At 49.4% G+C, this 17,039-nt stretch overlaps 1 protein-coding gene across 2 annotated transcripts in view; it reads left to right on the plus strand.

Moving 5' to 3' along the window:
• AHRR (aryl hydrocarbon receptor repressor) overlaps positions 1 to 17,039 on the plus strand; it is an 82,711-nt gene that overhangs the window by 49,987 nt on the left and 15,685 nt on the right. The window contains exon 5 of one of the 2 annotated variants that reach the window (XM_087443073.1): positions 14,023 to 14,112. The exons of the other annotated variant lie outside the window; for it this stretch is intronic. Within the exon in view, the coding sequence (XP_087299199.1) occupies positions 14,023 to 14,112 (90 nt within the window). The remainder of the gene's footprint in view (positions 1 to 14,022; positions 14,113 to 17,039) is intronic. 2 annotated transcript variants of the gene reach the window in all.

The raw sequence follows: 17,039 nt of genomic DNA on the forward strand, positions 1-17,039 counted from the left end.
TCTGACTGCTCCCGCAAGGCTGCCCAGGCCGCAGTCCCCAGTCTCCCCCCACCCCAGACAGCCTTGGGCTCCCCGGGGTCCCCACGGCCTTTCTGGGGATCACTCCTCCTGGAGCATAAAGGAGGGGCTGGAGGAGCTGACAGAGGCCCTGTGTCCACGTCAGTCAGTTCTGCCGGATGCGAGATGCAGACAGAGCAGCCCCAGAGCAGGCGCACGCTCAGCTGCTTGTGCCCCGTTTGCTGAGCCCGAGGCTGCGGCAGGACCCTCCCTTACAGCTGTGACAGTCCTCAGGGGAGGGGCTGACTGGCCGCTGAGGTGAGGGTGGTCCTGGGCCTGGGCATGGCGGCTCACACCGGGCACCAGTCTGCCCGCTCTGGCTCCGGCCACCCTGGGCCGGGGCACCCACGGGCCTCACAGAAACAGCTGTGAGAACAACGACCTCGCGTGTCTGGGAGAGCCACACGGCCACTCAGCAGACGGCCACCAACCCATGCCCACGTGCTGGCATGCTTTCTGGAAAAGCCAGCATAGCTCCCGAGACGCCCCCAGGAGCCGGAGCGTCCCGCCGTGAACACCAGTGTGCAGACTTCTCACCTGCAGGCTGTCCTCTTCTGGGAAAGACCTAGAAACTCCCCTTCCCCGGCTGGGACACACATGACAAGTCGCCTGGAGCCCCTCAGCTCTGGGGTTGGACGTTCAACAAGGTCCGTGTCGGGGCGCTTGCCGATGGGCTGTGGGAGCAGGATCTTCCGGTTTGGTTTCTTCACTTGGCGCTTGGCGTACGGTCAGGAGGCCCCGGGTCCTCCGGAAACTTGGGTGGGGACGAGTAGGCATGAAGCCCCAGAGAACTCCTGACCAAAGCTTGGGCTGCCCAGGGTGGAAGGGGGCACAGTAGGAATCGGCCCAGGAGGGCGGAGCAGGGCCATCGGGGTGGGAGGGGCTTCGAGGCATGGGAGCAGGGGTCCCACCCACCAAGAGGGGCCTGAGACCCCGACAGGGAGCCCTGGGCCCTGGGATTAGGGCCTGTCCCTGGTCAGGGGAAGTGAGGGGGCTACTCCTCATGCCGCTGGCTCCAGGCCTGGCTCCCTGGGGTCGGCAGGCTGCAGGATGGGGCATCACCCGGCCACCTCTGTCCCCAACTTTGGAAGGACCAGAGTGGAGGGACCAGGGCAAGCAACTGGGCAAGGCTTGGGGGTGTGTTTCTGCGGGTCCCTGGTAGGTGACCCCAGGCTCCCCCCACTCCTGCCCAGCTCCCTGAGAGAGCTCCTTGATGCCCCCGAGCCTGCGTCCGCTCGTTTCTGAGACCAGCACTCACAGCTTCATCTCCTGATCAGAGTTTCCTGCTTCCTCTTTGGTCCTTCTGCCCAGAGAAATCTGCATTTTATTACCTTCTGTGTAACTGCTGGGCCTATTGTTCTGAAACTCCTTTGATGTGGCTTTTCTTTCCGGGGCTCAACAGGCATAAATAAATGTATAAGTAGACGTTTCACGTTTCACGGGGCTGGCCTATGAGTGGACACCCCAGGAAAGGCAGCCCGCTCTCTGCCCCCAGGACTGCTCCCCACCCTCCGACCTCCCACCCCCACCCCGCCTCATCTCCAGCCTGATGATGTGCATGGGGCATCCCAGTCCAACCCAAGGGAGGGCACTGCCCGAAGCTCGAGCCACGCCTCAGGCTGTGTCTCGCCAGAGCAGAGAGGTGGTACCTCCTGCCCCTCGAGCAGCCTCCCTCTGGATGAGAAGCGCATGACTCCTGGCCCCACCCAGAGGATGGCTCAGGTGTCTGCGGCCTGGCCAGGCCTGGCCTTTCTGTGGCTTTTAGACTCCCAGGACTCTCCACTGTGAGCCCCCTGACCATCCATGGTGAGCCCCCAGCTGTCCACTCTGAACCCCCGACCGTCCAGCGTGAGCTCCTGACTGTCCACAGTCACTGGCCGGACTCACTGGGTTGCCTTCACTGGTCGCTGCTCTCTGTGATCACTCAGGCCCTGCTCTGCCCTGGGCTCTCTTAGGCTCAGACAGGTGTGTCCCAGGCTCTGCCCTCACCCAGCTCACGGTCACTGGGAGGGTCCCCAGCAGGTACTTCAGCTCGGGGTACGGGTCCCGGGCAGGCCCCCTGAAGGGAGGACCCCGTGGAAGGAGCATCTGGGCTGGGCCACGCTTTACACACCACGTGCGCTCAGTGTGCATCTCGTTCGTTGCACCATTATAAGTTTTTAACGTTGAGAAGTTGTCACCCCACGTCACCATGCCGCGTGTTAATTCCTGTGAGAAGAGCCGGCGTTTGTGAGGACCCAGCTCTGGGTCATCCTGGTTCACAGGGGAGCAGCTGAACCCGGCGAGCCTGAGGACCTGCCTGGCCCCCGGGGCGTGCTGGACGCCTAGTGGGGCCCGGCCCAGCTTGTTCCGTGGTGGAGCCCCACCCCCTGATCACCCACCACCACCCCAGGGGCTTGCACCCGGATTCCTCCTCTGGAGGAGGCAGCAGGCGCCTGATCTTCTGTCGGGAGGGCTTCATCCCCAAGCCGCCCCGGTTCCAGCACCACCCCCTCCTTCCTGCTGCTCTGAAGCAGCTGGGGCAAAGTGGAGCTCCCTCGGGCTCTCTTGGGTGGAGAGCCACCCACGTGCAGAGGAAAGATCCGGAACTCATCCACAGGCAGATTCTGACCCAGGAGGTCTAGAGTGACCCACTGCTTCAAGGCCAAGGCTGGTGGTCCAGGACACACTGGAGATCGAGGTCAGAGATTTGGGGGACTAGTGGGGTGCAGCCCCTACCACCAGGACCCCCAGCAGGGTGGGCCTGGCTCTTCCAGACGGAGCATCCCTGCTTTCTTCCCCGTTAGAGTCGTCAATAGCATTTTTTCGTTGATTGCCCATAACTGTGCTTTTCACAAACTAAACTTCACCCCAGAGATGTTTGCATTCAGAAAGTAGATCCTGGTTTTAGAAAATAGGCCTTGTTCTCTCTTTAGAAAATAGTTTCAACACTTTTGGTATCAAATCACATGTCCAGCACAAGATCTTGCATTCTAATTAATAATAATAATAGCCAGTGTTGATTCTGTGTTTACTCTGCTGGGTGGCACTCATTTTGCCCTCATAGGTGGTCACTGCTGTCATTCCCGTTTTTCACATGAGCAAATTGAGGCCCAGAGAGGTTGATTAACTTGCCCGAGGTCACACAGCTGGAAAGGCAGCCCTTGGTTGGAGTGTTTCTGAAATAGCAGTGTTCTACCAGGGAAGGAAAATGGATGTCTGGCGGTGGCAGCCTGTGCTCACGTGCTGTGCCCAGTTCTGGGTTCCACTCCTGCGGCCACAGGGAGGCCGGGAGGGCTGCAGGGGGCGTTGCTTCTGCCCAGGGCACATGCCCCGCCCTCACCGTCCCCAATCCTCCACTCCCCAGGTGTCTGTGCTGCAGAGAAGTTTCTCACTTGGAAAAGAAAGACCGGAGAGCCCAGGGCGGTGGCTTAACCGGAGCAGGGCCTGTGCTGGCGTGAGGAGGCCTGGCCTCCCAGGGCATGGGCTCCACACCTGCCTCCGTCTCTGTGGTCCTGCCACGGTCTGCCAACTGCATCTTTCAAGAGCTGTTTTCCAGTGCTGGAGCCACTTCGTGGCAGAGAGTCAAGGCTGAGTTTACTGTTTGTGGGATCTATAAACAGCCAGTCGTTCCGCTCCCCAGCGGGAACGCCGCCTCGCATGCAGGCCTCGGAGAGGCCCAGTGAGTGATCTGGCTCCAGCAAGGCTGAGCCAGCTGCCCCGACGGACGCCGCCCGGTGCCCGCTCGCGTGACTAGCGGGCTTGGCCTTGTGCTGTTGCTCCGTCACCGCGGCAACGGCTCTCGGGAGTGCGGCTCCCGACTTCCCCTTGTTCCAGGGAGGAGCGGTGAGGGGCTCTTTAGAATTGTTCCATTATCCCTCTTTTCTTCCTCTGCCGTGACCTTGACAGAACCATCTTTGAAGTACTTGCTGGCTGTTTCTCTGCCGTGGGACTGGCAGAGATCGGGGTGTTCACAGGGTTCCCCGACGGAAGTCCCAGCTTCCTCCGGCGTTTGCCTTTGGTGTCTGCGGGGCAGAGCCGAGCGGGAGGTGCCGGTGCCGCGGACCCGCCTTGGGGACCCCGTTGTCCCGCTGTAGCGGCAGGTGCATGTTTCGTGACTTTCGGTAATTGAACGTCGATGTGATTGTTTTTCCCTTAGAAAAAGCACAGCCTTAAGCTTGGGGCCAAATCCTTTTTTCCACTTGGAAAAGTGATCTCATTTTCCATGGACCATGTTTTAAAAAAACAGAAAACGCTTGTAGGATTAAAAAAGAGAGGGAGAGAAAACAAACAAACGTTGGCGATGCATATTTGAAAGATGGTCCCACATGTGCAAAAGTATTTGGCGTGATGATTCTGGCCCAGAATGTCAATCCGATATTGAATCCATATGACTCGGCAAACAGCGTTTTATGGTCTTTTTTTTCTTTTTTTTTAAATTTCTGCCTGTGAGTTAAAATTAAGGTTGTTTTTGGTTCTGACTAATCTCATAAAATCTTTTTTAAGAATGCGTTTTACATACTCAAGCCTTGAACATTTCTTTGGTCTTTGAACTATTATTAGTAAGACACCATCAGGACGTGGCGATCTGAACTGGGAAAGCTGTGCGGGGCGTCCGCCTGCTCCACTCAGCTGCTCTGGGAGGGGCTGGGGGCTGAGGCCCAAGGCTGCCGGGCACCTGCAGCGGCTGCACACCTTCAGCGTGCTCAGGGATAGGGCTGGGCCCCTTGCGGTCACTACTGCCCAGCACCACGTGGGCGGTTGGACTCTGACTACTTGCCGTTTTAGCAAACGTTACCTGGACCGTGTGGCCCGCTGTTAAGTTCTCACGTTTCAGTGATTTCCTGGGAGAACAAATAGTCGTTCTGGTAGTCTGTTAGCAGAATCGACGCCTTGTCTTCTAACAGCCCCTCGGTGGACCCCAGCATTGCCCTACCCTACCTCTGGCTGAATCCCAGGGGTAAGGCTGCGGGGCCTGAGGGGGTGGGCACTGGAGGGGCAGCCTGAGGGGTCCGCCGATCCTGGGAGCTGCTGCTGGCTCCTGATAGGCTGTGAGCCACTGTAGTGATGGTGCCCCATCCACTGAGCAACGGTGGGTGCCAGGCGCTGTGCGTTCCTGCATTGTCTGAGCGTGCCCCCATCACCGCTTGGGAAGTGGGTGGTACCAGCCCTGTCCTCCCTGCCATGGCCCCGAAGCCCACCATCCCCCATAGGCACCAGCCCCCGGAGCCCCAGCCACGCCCTGTCCTGCTGAGCACAGGGCGGGAGGGAGGCAGGTGCATGTGCAGGTCAAATCCCAGCAGAATGGGGGCTCTAGGACTTCTGAGGTGAAACATTTAGAAGCCAGGGCAGGAGGGGCTGTGATTTGCAGGCTCAGATGCCAGGCTGCCATCTTTCTTTCTTTCTTTCTTTTTTTTTTTTTTGGTGAGGAAGATTGGCCCTGAGCTAACATCTGTGCCAGTCTTCCTCCATTTTGTTTGTGGGTCACCACCACAGCATGGCTGAGGAGTGGTGTAGGTCCATGCCTGGGATCTGAACCCACGAACCCGGGCCGCCAAAGCAGAACCCAACCACTATACCACTGGGCCAGCCCCCCATCTTTCTTTTTGAAAAGACTTCCAGCTCTGTAGGGCGGCAGCATGTTTAAACCTTGTCACGAGCTTCTTTTATCCCGGACAGGGATTGCAGGGAAGTGGGCAGTATTGTTGAAATGAATTTCATCCTTACCTTAGATACCCTCCTTCTTGAAAGTGCACTCACCATCTCGTACCCGACGTCCATAGCAGCACTGTTCACAACAGCCAGAAGGTGGAAGCAACCCAAGTGTCCATCAGAGGGTGCATGGATGAGCACAATCTGGTCCACTCATACAATGGAATATAAGTCACCCTTAAAAAGGAAGGAAATTCTGACACATGCCACAACATGGATGAACCTTGAGGACATTGTGCTGAGTGAAATAAGCCAGTCACAAAAGGACAAATCCTGTGTGATTTCATTCATATGAAGTCCCTAGAGTTGTCAAATTCGTAGAAACAGAAAGTAGGGTGGTGGTTCCCAGGGGCTGGGGGAGTTGGTGTGTAATGGGGACAGAGTTTCACTTTGAGAAGATGAAAAAGTTCTTGAGATGGATGGTGGTGATGGTTGCACAACAGTGTGAACGTACTTAATGCCTCCGAACTGTACACTTAAACATGGTTAAAATGGGGAGTTTTATGTTATGAATATTTCACCACAATTTTTAAAAACTGTCATTAAAAAATGCAGTGTCTTGGTTGGGTGAGTATCTGAGGGATGGAATCTGAGGCTCGTCACAGGTGCTGAATCTAGGGGTGCTTTAGAAAAGCTCCAAGCCGATGAGGGTGGAGGAGAAGATCTTATACTTTCCGGTAGACACCTCTGGAGTCGCACAGGAAGTGGGGGACATCAGCATCCACACCTGCTGGTCTCCTGGCAGGGCTGACGTGCCTTCCAGTACAAGATTCAGGCTGTTGGGGAAAATACTTGCACCATGAGGCTTTTCACACCCGCCATTCGGGTGTGTGAGTTCGGGTTGGCTTCTCGTCCTAGAGGCTAATCCAAACCCCAGGAGGAGGAGAGCTGTTTCCTCTCCGTGGTCACCATACAGGCAAATTTGGCCTTTTGTTAAACGATATAAACAAACAAATCCCAAATGTGTCATAGCCACCCTCCCCCCGCCGCCCGATAAATAGTGTGTGTCCGAGAACAGAGGCGCGTGGGGGAGATTCAGGTGTATTGACAAACTCTAGAATAGCCCGATAGGACAGGTCCAGGCAGATACTGGACTCCCACTCACAACTCAGAGGTGTTAGGACAGGGGGCCGGACATGCCCCTGGAGCCGCACAGGAATTAGAACGACAACGAGGTATGTTTGGTTCGTGGAGACGGTCCGGTGGGCGCAGGTGTCGTACAGGGTCAATTTCCTGTTCTTTAGAAGTACGCTGGGGCTCAGGCATGGGTGTGGTGATAGGCTTTGCACTGAGATGTGGTCACTGCTGCCCGACTGTTCAGAGTGGCCGCCACGGCTGGGGCTGTGTGAGCCCTGGATCTCTCGCTCAGAAAACTCAGCACAAAATCTAAATCCCACTGTGAGGGCACTGCCCTGGTGTTTGACCTCTGTGTCAGAACAGTTATCTGAAACTTTGAAATAAGGCAAAAGGTTGGGCGGCACATCCTTTCCAAGCGGTGTGGGAGCGGGCACTCCAGGGTTTCCAGGGGACTTAGTTATGCGTCTAGCACAGCATCTTCCTTCCCTGCCTGTAAACACCTGCTTCTCAAACACTTGTTGAACTGGCTTTAACCTCTTCCTCTTCCCTCTTGAATAAGATCTAGGACTAGTGTTTATTTTGTATTCTCACCAGTGCTGTGACTTTCCCTTTTCAGTTATACTTTAGTGGCTGCAAGTGTGGCTTTGCAGTGGAGCGAGGCTCTGTTTGAGGCTAGAAGGCTGTGTCCTTTCCCTGAGGGTTTTCCCTTCGGAGTTGTGTGTGGTGTAACGTCATCTTCAGAAGGACACACAACGTCTGATTTGAACAGTTCCACAGTTCCCACACCCCTGACACCCAACAGCAGATCAACACACATCTGAAACGAAAGTCACGTTCTACCTTGAAATGAAGAAGGTGGAAAATCTACCACACAATTAACTGGAAAGAAAAGTAGGGAGAAAAGGAAAAAGATAAGACAGCGCAGGAAGAAGATGATTGTGCTGTGGGTGGGTTCTGCTTGGCTCCGTGAGACAGAGGCCTGACCGCTACGGAGGCCGGCAGGTCAAGGGTGTGCGGCTGTCGGTCTCCGGCCCCCCCACTGCCGGCTCCACCCCCTCTGCCCAGAGAGCTGCTGCATTCCTGCAGGAGCAGGAGCGTGAGGGGAGCAGACCAGGGTCTCCCCCCGTCAGGAAGCAGAGCCCAGCCTCTGCCCACCGGCCAGACTGTTGCCTGAGACCGTCTGGGAGGGAGAGTGACTCTGAACCAGGTCACTGTGCTGGTGAGGAAGAACGGGGTGGGGGTGTATCTAGTCCCCCCGTTTTTACAGCAGATTTTAGGAAACCTTTAAGGAACAGAAAATACCAAGCTGCCTGAGCCATTCCAGAGCACAGAAAAGGAGGGAAGGCTGGGTGCTAATTCTGTGAGGTCAGGAGAACCCTGCACTACAAGCTGATAGAGACAGCAAAAGGAGAAATTACCTATTCTACTTGTGAAACTAAATGAAGCGATCCTAAATAAGATAATAGCAAATCATCTCCATCTGTGTCACAGAGAATGAGCCCCGGTGGCCACGGAAGTCCTGGGATAAGGTGATGCTCCCGTCAGGAGATGCCTGTCAGCTTACCAACTCGAGACACGAAGGAGGAGAAATCACCTGTAGATAATTACCCAGCCAATTAGACAGACGGACGAAAAGCAATTATAACAAAATCTCAATAGAGCACCATTTATTAAAAAGCCCACCTTTGTCCCAGTGGTTTGAGATGATACCGTTTTTATGTCCCAAATTTCCATTTGTGCTTGGACCTTTTCTAGCCTTCCTCTTCCAGTGCATTGACAGACTTGTCTATTCAGGCACCGGTATCAAACTGTTTTAATTATGGAGGCTGGGTGGTATATTTTGATGTTGAATAAGACAGTCCTCCCTCCTAGCTTTTTTTTCAGTGTTTTGTAGCTATTATTGCATGTTTACTTTCTATATTTGGTATCAACTTGCTAGCTCCATAAAAAGTTTGAGGTAGAGAATATTGCAATCCGTTGATAAATTCCCTTAGGAAGAGTGGCCATCTTTGTGATGCTGAGTCGTCCTGTCCAAGTCTTTCCATTTGTTCAAATATAGTTTTGTGTCTCTTGAGATGTTCTAAAGTTTCCTTCATAGAGATTTTGCACATTTCTTGTTAAGTTTGTTTATAAGTACTGGATCTTCTCTGATGGGTTTATAAGTGGGGTTTTATCCACCATTGTGCCCTCTAGTATGTAAAGGTTATTGAATACCTGTGTTTAGTTTTACATCCCACCTCCTTACTGAATTCTTTTATGAGTTATCATCGATTCTCTAGAGTTTTCCAGACATACCGTGATATCATCTGCAAATGGAGAGCGTTTTGCTTCTTTCTCAGTTCTGTGGCTCTGTTGATTTCTCTCATCTAATTCCAACAGTTATGCCTCCAATACTACAGGACCGGAGTCAGCAAACGTCTTCTTTCAAGGGCCAGATGGTAAATGTTTTGGGCTTTGCGGGCCATACCATCTCTATCACAGCTACTCGTCTCTGCTGGCATAATGCAAAAGTGGCCACAGACAATAAGTCAATGAATGGGTGTGGCCATGTTCCAGTAAAATTTTATTTACAAAACCAAGCCGCAGACCATATTTGAGGGGGCCATAGTGTACACACCCCTGGAATGGGAGATACCTTGCGTCCTGATCTTACTGGAAGCACCTCGAATGTTTCCCCATTAAGTAAGTTACTGTCTTAGGAATAAGACGCACACACTTTACCATGTTAAGAAAGTATCCACAATTCCTATTTTCTTGAGCCTTTTTATCAGGATGAGTGTTGAATTTTATTGAAAGCTTTTTTGCCATCTATGGAGATAATCATAGATTTTTCTCCTTAGATCTATAAATGTGGTATATCATATTAATGAATTTACTAATATTGAGCCAACTTTGTATTCCTGGAATAAATCCACTTGGTCATGATGTATTCTTTTCTTAATGTGAAATTGGAGTCAGTTTGCCAATATTTGATTTAGCACATTTACATCAATAGTCAAAGGTCTGTAATTTTATTTTTTATTGTACTTTCCTTATCAGAGTTAAGTGTCAGCGTCATACTTCTTAAAAAGAATTAGAAATTTTCCTTCACTTTCTATGTTCTAGGACAATTTATGAGGCGTTGGTGTTATCTGATCTTTAAAGATTTGGTAGAATTTCATTTTAAAACCATCTGGGCCTGATGCATTTTCCTGGGGTAGTTACTTGATAACTTTCTCTATTTCTTCTACAGAAATTGATCTTTTAAGGTTTCTATCTCTAATGGTCAATTCTGGTAAATTATATTTTCCTGGAAAAAATATACTTGATTGAGGTTTTCAAATTTATCTGAATAGAGGTCTTTCTGCCCCTTTTATTTAGTTAGTTCCTCTCTGCCACCTCAGGGAACCACTGTGTGGCATTTATTACTGTAGATTAGTGTGGCCTGTTCTTGGACTTCCTATAGAAAGATGCGTAGGGATGTACTTTTGTGTTTGGCTGCCTCTACTTAACACAGTGATTTTGAGGTGCATCCATGCTTTGCGTGATCAGTAGTGTGTTCCTTTCCGTTGTGCAGTAGTATCCACGTATGACTGTGCTGCAGTGTGCTTCCCCCAGTTGATAGACGTTTGGGTTATTTCCAGGTTTTGACTATTATGAACAAGGCCACTATGAGCATTCTTCTTCAAGTATTTTTTGTGAACACACTCGTTTCACTTGGGTAGATGCTGAGAGTGGGATTTCTGGGTCGTAGGGTGGATGCACGCTCACTTTCATGAGGAACTGCAAATGTTTTCCACAGTGATTACGGCATTTTCCGTTCTTACCAGTCCTGCTCCTCATCCTCACCGATGTTTACTGTTGTCACGTCTTTGTGACTGTAGCCCTCCGGGTGTGTGTGAACTGCTACCTTAATGTGGCTTTAGTTTACATTTCCTGTGACTGTGACGTTGGACACATTTCCATGTGAATCCGTACTCTGCTGTGAAGTGTCTGTTTGAATCTTTTGCGCATTTTTAAAAATTGGGTTGTTCGTACTTTTATTGTTGATTTGTAGAAGTTCTTTATATATTCTGGACAAAGTCCTTTGTCATGTACTGTGAATATTTTTTCTCAATCTGTGGCTTGTCTATTTTTAAATGATGTCTTTTAATAAAGTCCAATTTATCAAGTTTTTTCATTAAGAGTTAGCGTTTTTATAACCTATCCAAATCTGCCTACTGTAAACTCATGAAGATGTTTTCTTCTAGAAACTCTATGATTCTGGGGGTTTTATGTTTAGGTCTAAGAGATCTTTTGAATTGATTTTTTGTATGTGGAATGAGATAGGAGTCAGAGTTTGTTTTTTCCATACAGATAATCAGCTGTCCCAGACACATTTGTTTAAAGACTTTCTTTCCCCACTGGATTGGCCTAGCACCTTCATTGAAAATCAGTTTGTCTGTCCTTACACCAACACAGCGTTGTCTAGATAACGTAGCGTTAGTAAATCATGAAGTCGGTTAGTACAAGACCCACAGTCTTGTTCTTCTTTAATGAGATTGCTTTCGCAAGTCTGGGCCCTTTGCATTTCTATATAAATTTTAGAATCAGCTTGACAATTTCCACAAAAAGAAGAAACCCTACTGGATTATGATTGGGATTACATTATATCTATAGATTAATTTAGGGAGATTGAATCTTTCCATCCAGGAACATTGCATATCTCTTAGTTTATTTAGGTCTTCTCCCCATACTGTTACATAGCTTGCAGTGTGTAGGTCTTGCATATCTTTCATTAGATTTATTCCTAGGTATTTTATGTTTTTTGATCTGGGCCTGGAGTTTTCTTTGTGGGAAGGTTTTGATTACAAATTTAATTTTTTTAGTAGATATTGGGCTATTTAGATTTTCTAGTTGTTCTTATATCACTTTTGCTAGTGTTTTTCAATGAATTTTTCCATTTCACTTAAGTTGTTAAATTGTTGAATATCTTTCTTAATATTCCCTTACTATCCTTTTAATGTCTGTAGGATCTGTAATGATGTATTTTAAATTCCTGGTGTCAGTGATTTGTATTTTTCTTGATCAATCATCCTAGAGATTTATCAATTTTATTATCTTTTCAAAGAACCAAAATTTGACTTTATTGATGATTTTTATTGTTTGCTTTAAACAATTTGCATTGATTTTTCACTCTTATTTTTATATTTTCCTTCCTCTACTTACATTGGATTTAATTGGCTCTTCTTTCTCTAATTTCTTGAGGAGGGATTATACACTTTTTTCCTTTTGAAACAGTCATTTTAAGTACACTGGGACTTGGTGTTGCCTTTTCTGCTTATATGTAATTTGAAGTTTATCAAATTCTGTGTTCTCATTATGATGAGCACCTGGATTTGAGTAGTTTTACTTATTCTTGTCGTCTCCATCATTTTTTAGAAATGTGGGGATTTAGATTTAGGTCACTGCCTATAAATCTTCAATATCAGTAATTTAAATGCTCTTAGAAATTGATATTTATGAACTCTAATAGAAAAATCAGCACATGACATGCATGGGCAGTTTACCAGAGAAGAAATAAAAGTGACCAATGAATGTCTGAAATGTTTTTCAATCGCATTAATAATCAAAGAAGTGAAAATTATAATAATGGTAAAATAATTTATCACTTATCAGTTGGTGAAGATTAAAAAAAAATAAGGTGTCCAGCATGTTTAAGAATTAAGGGAAATGAGTATTATGATATACTATGGATAGCCACAGACTTCATGGAAGTTCACTTAAAGTCTCTAAATGTCTGTGTTTTAAAGATACAAATTGAAACATTTATGAACTCCACTGTCCAGGCACCTCCAGCTTCTGCACTGGCCGAGTAAAGTCATAACTGTTCCTGCCCCATGGAGGTGATGCAGAATTGAAGGAGATATTTCATGTAGGGTGCCCGACACTCATGAGGACCTATACAGTGTGTGCTGCCACTTTCTCTGTCGTGATGAAAAAGAAGATGACGATAGATGAGAGATGAGAGAATGCTCACTGGGGTCATGGGTTAAGTGGCTATGATCCCTCCTGTATCTTCGCTAGTGACGATTCTGAGCAGCCACTGCAGGGTGGGGCCAGAGGGCTTGCCTTTCACATGAAGGAAGACTCTCGGTCAAGCACGACAGGGCTGCTCGTCCTACTTTCTCCACACACAAAATCCCACAATAATTATGGCTACAACTGAGATTTAATAATCATAAAAATATCGTGAAGAAACACACTAATAAATTTAAAATCCAGGTGAAGTGGATGCATTGCTAGAAAATATTTTAAGATGCCCTGGGTTGATCTAAGAAAAACATTTAAAAACTTGAATATATTAACAACCATTAAATAAATTGACATGGTACTAAAATCTACCCCTTTTCACTTACCATCTCCCCACAATATGCCCAAACTGGATGATCTTAGGGGTGAGGGGAGCCAAACTTTCAAGGAACATGTCATCCTCATCTTAAATAAGTGGGTCCAAAAAATGAAAAAAGAGGGCAAAGAGTCAGACTCATTTTTTGATGATTAATTATACTTGACACCAAAATAAGGAGAGAAGCTTATAGGCTGACTTTTCCTTCAATACAGATGACTGTCTCCTCGGTGAAACAAACTGGTTCCAAGAGCATGTAAAAAAATTATGATCAGATAAGGTTTATTGCATATACGAAAAATGATTCATCAGAAAATCCATCAGCGTAATTCACCACACTAATAGACTGAAGAAAACATATGTGATTATTTCAGTAGATATAGAAGTAGCACTTGATGCAGTTCAACATTTTTTCAAGATAAAAACTCTTAGAAAAACCAAAATATAGTTTAGACGAAAGTGCGTGAATGGGGAAGTCCACGCGGGTGAAATAAAAGGTTCCTGTTCTGTTTTGGCGCTGATGGTGACTCATCTCGTCATGATGATGTTTATATTTTCTAAAACATAAATTTCATAAGCATTAGAAAAAGAAGATCCCAGGTCTGAGCCTTGTTAGCCATGACGCAGTTCCCAGGTCACCCGCTAACTTGGGGTCTGTTGTGAAACTGTCATAAATAAATTAAAAGTGGGTGTTTCTGAGGTTATGAATACAGACTGCAAAACGGGAGAAATGGTTGAAAACTCAGGCAAATCAGTGCTTGCACTTTTTCATTTTGGGTGATTTCACGAATGTGTTTAGGAGCCAACTTCATTTTTTTTTGTTTTTCTAGTCCCTCCATGGCTTTGCTCTGGTCGTGAGTGCAGAAGGCATGATATTTTATGCATCAGCGACCATCGTGGACTATTTGGGCTTCCACCAGGTAAACACAGCTTCTCAATCTGCTGCACGTTAGTTAGGCTCTGTCACCTTGTAAACTCGTATTGTCTTCAAGGTTTACAATGTCTCTAAAATCAAGCTTTTCTTATCACCGAGCTTTTATCAGATAAGGATTTCCTCACCCCAGCTGTGTCTGGGGCTCAGGGTCACAGAGAAAGGCATGACAGTGCCCAGGCCGTCCTGAGAACAAGGGCAGTGACTGTGCCGACTGCGGCACAGCCCCACGCTCCTCATGTGGTGAGTGGCCAGTCAGCACCAGGGAGTGGACCTCTCCCTGCCAGCGGCGTAGATTCTTAAACCCCAGACATGTGGTACATTCAGGACATAGTATGTTCTGGAAATGCCCTCATTCATGCATAGATAATTCCCTGGGAGCATTACCCCAGGCCAGCCCCAGTGGGTGGTTCCAGACTGTGGGGCGGGGAGCTGGGGTTGAGGCCCATCACATCCTGGGGTCCTAGAAGGGCGGCTCCTCCAGCAGAAAGTGCAGTGAAAGTCCTACCCATGGCCCAGGAGAGGAGACGGAACTTCTCTGCCCAGCTCTGAGAAGGAAGAGTCACTCTTGAGACACCCAGAGCTTGAGCCTGAAGCCCACGTCCAAGTTTACCCTCCTGCAGAGTGCAGCCTCCTGACCTGGAACTTGAACTGCGTGTGGATGGATGAGATTGCACAAACGTGACCCTCAGCTACACCACCACAAGCCACCCCCTAGAAATATCCTCTCTGAAGAGTCACTCCCAATACAGATTTACAGATGCACAAGGAAGCCACAGACCCTGACAGAGTGCACTCTCCCTTAAAAATTCAAGATAGCCAGCAGGTGGATTTGAGCAAGAACAAAATGGAACTTTGAAAAATGAAGAAAACAGAGCGTCAGTCAGGGTCCCATCTGGAGGCAGAAACCGTGCAGTGATTTGAACAGTTTAATATAAAGAATTAATGTAAGGGGCTGGCCCCATGGCCGAGGGGTTAAGGTTCCACGTGCTCTGCTACAGTGGCCTGGGTTTGTGGGTTTGGATCTCCAGCACAGACCTACTCCACTCATCAGCCGTGCCATGGAGGCATCCCACATAGAAAGTAGAGGTTAGCTCAGGGTTAATCTTCCTCACCCCCGAAAAAAAAAGAATTACTGTAAGTTTAGTATAAAGAATTATTAACTGTTAACTCAGGATCAACAATATGGGAGTGCAGACATAGACACAGACATAGCGGGTGGAGGGCAGCAGTGCCTGCAGGGCTGAGGCCCGGCGCCCACAAGGAGCACATTTTGGAGACCCCCCCACATTCTCGAGGGTGAGGCCGTGGCCTCTGGGTGGTGGAGAAGTCTGGAAACCGGCCGGCATGAAACCGCCCCATGGGATGCTGGCGTGACTTGGGGAGGCTGCTGGGAACTGCCTGCTGGTGCGTCTGACACTCGAGGGGACGAACCTGCCCCCTGCAGTGCCCCAATACCTTTGCCAACAGAGGGGAACCGTTTGCAGGATTTGGGATCAGAGCCAAGTGATGAAGTGGGGTTTAGAGCTGAGAGGCAGCACATGGCGTTTGTAACGAGAATCTGACTGGACGGACAGAAAACTAAGGGTGCCTAGAAGCGAAGGGTGGTGGAAGCCAAGGTTGGAGAACGTGGATCCTGACACACTGTGGAAATTCAAGTCTGCCTGAGGCCCCTGGGGCTGGTGGGGCCTTTGATCTAATTTCCGTGAAAACCGTCATTTTGAATCGTTTCCAAAACTGAAGTCACGGTCCCTCTACCGGTGATTCTGAGAAGCAATTCCTCTGATACCCACCTCTGAGTTTACGTTCCTAGCGCCTGAACCCGGGGACAGAATAACGGCCACACTCTGTCCTGACCTGTCTTCTTTCCTGTCGCTGGCCCGGGACAGTCCTTTGGCCCTCCACCTAGCTGCAGCCAATCACCTGGCCTGAGTAGCCCCTGCAGCCGTGGAGGTGTGGCCCCGGTGGAGGACCCTGGACCAGGCCAGCTGTAGAGGGCGTGATCTCCTCGGGGCGCTCCAGGGGCTTCCGAGTCAGACCACGCGGGTGGAGCCTCGGCTCTGCGTCTTAGCAGTTAGGTGACCACTCTGAGCCTCATTTTCCTCCTCTATGTGATGCGGTAGCAGCAGTGTCCACCTCTGAGGCTGCTGCTGGGGCTTCATGGGTCCTCAAACGTGCAGAGCACTGGGAAGGGCATTGCACCTGTGACACTCGGGAGAGGCGTCCCCACCACCAGCCCTGCTGCAGGGGCCGCCCGAGGCATTTCTACCCTTGGCTGCTCCTGACAGTGTGTGAGGCCGGGAACTCCACCAACCACGTCTGTCTCCTGAAGAGGCCCGTCTTGAGGAGATCTGAAGTTATGGGAATGTGTTGTTGTCCCTAAGGCCCTACGAGCACCCGGGGTGGCCGGCCCTGATGCACTTTCCCTCCACTTCCGCCTCTCGCATGTACATCTCGCTCTCCGGTGCTGCGTTCACACAGTGGTGGTTAGTGAAGAGGAGACTGGTGGGCGCGGCCAGGGTTAAGGGCTCTCTTGCTGTGGGGTCTGCTCTACAGCGCAGAGCTCAGAGGACAGTGCCAGAATGTGGTCACCACTGGACTCCAGCCCCTGAGTGGTGAAGCCTTTGACTTTCTTTGTGCATGCAGAGTCTGAATCTAGAGAGACGTGCTTTGGTCTGTTTTCACGTGAGCAGAATGTGTTTGAGTTCCAGTCACTGTGTCCTGAGTTGCCCCGTGAATTCTCCAGACACACCCGGAGCCGTCTGCCGTAATTTGAAGGTCTTACCACAGGGCTTGGCTTTGGTGGTAAGTGCAGGTGCCCTGCAGAGCAGCTTTAATTCCAGGTCTGAACTTGCTAATTAAATCTTTTGCTGTCTTGGAGTTTGGTTATTTCCCCCCAACCGTTAGAAGTAAAAA

Source organism: Ceratotherium simum, chromosome 18, assembly GCF_057802395.1.
Source record: "Ceratotherium simum simum isolate JZ-2026a chromosome 18, ASM5780239v1, whole genome shotgun sequence".
Lineage (NCBI taxonomy): Eukaryota > Metazoa > Chordata > Mammalia > Perissodactyla > Rhinocerotidae > Ceratotherium > Ceratotherium simum.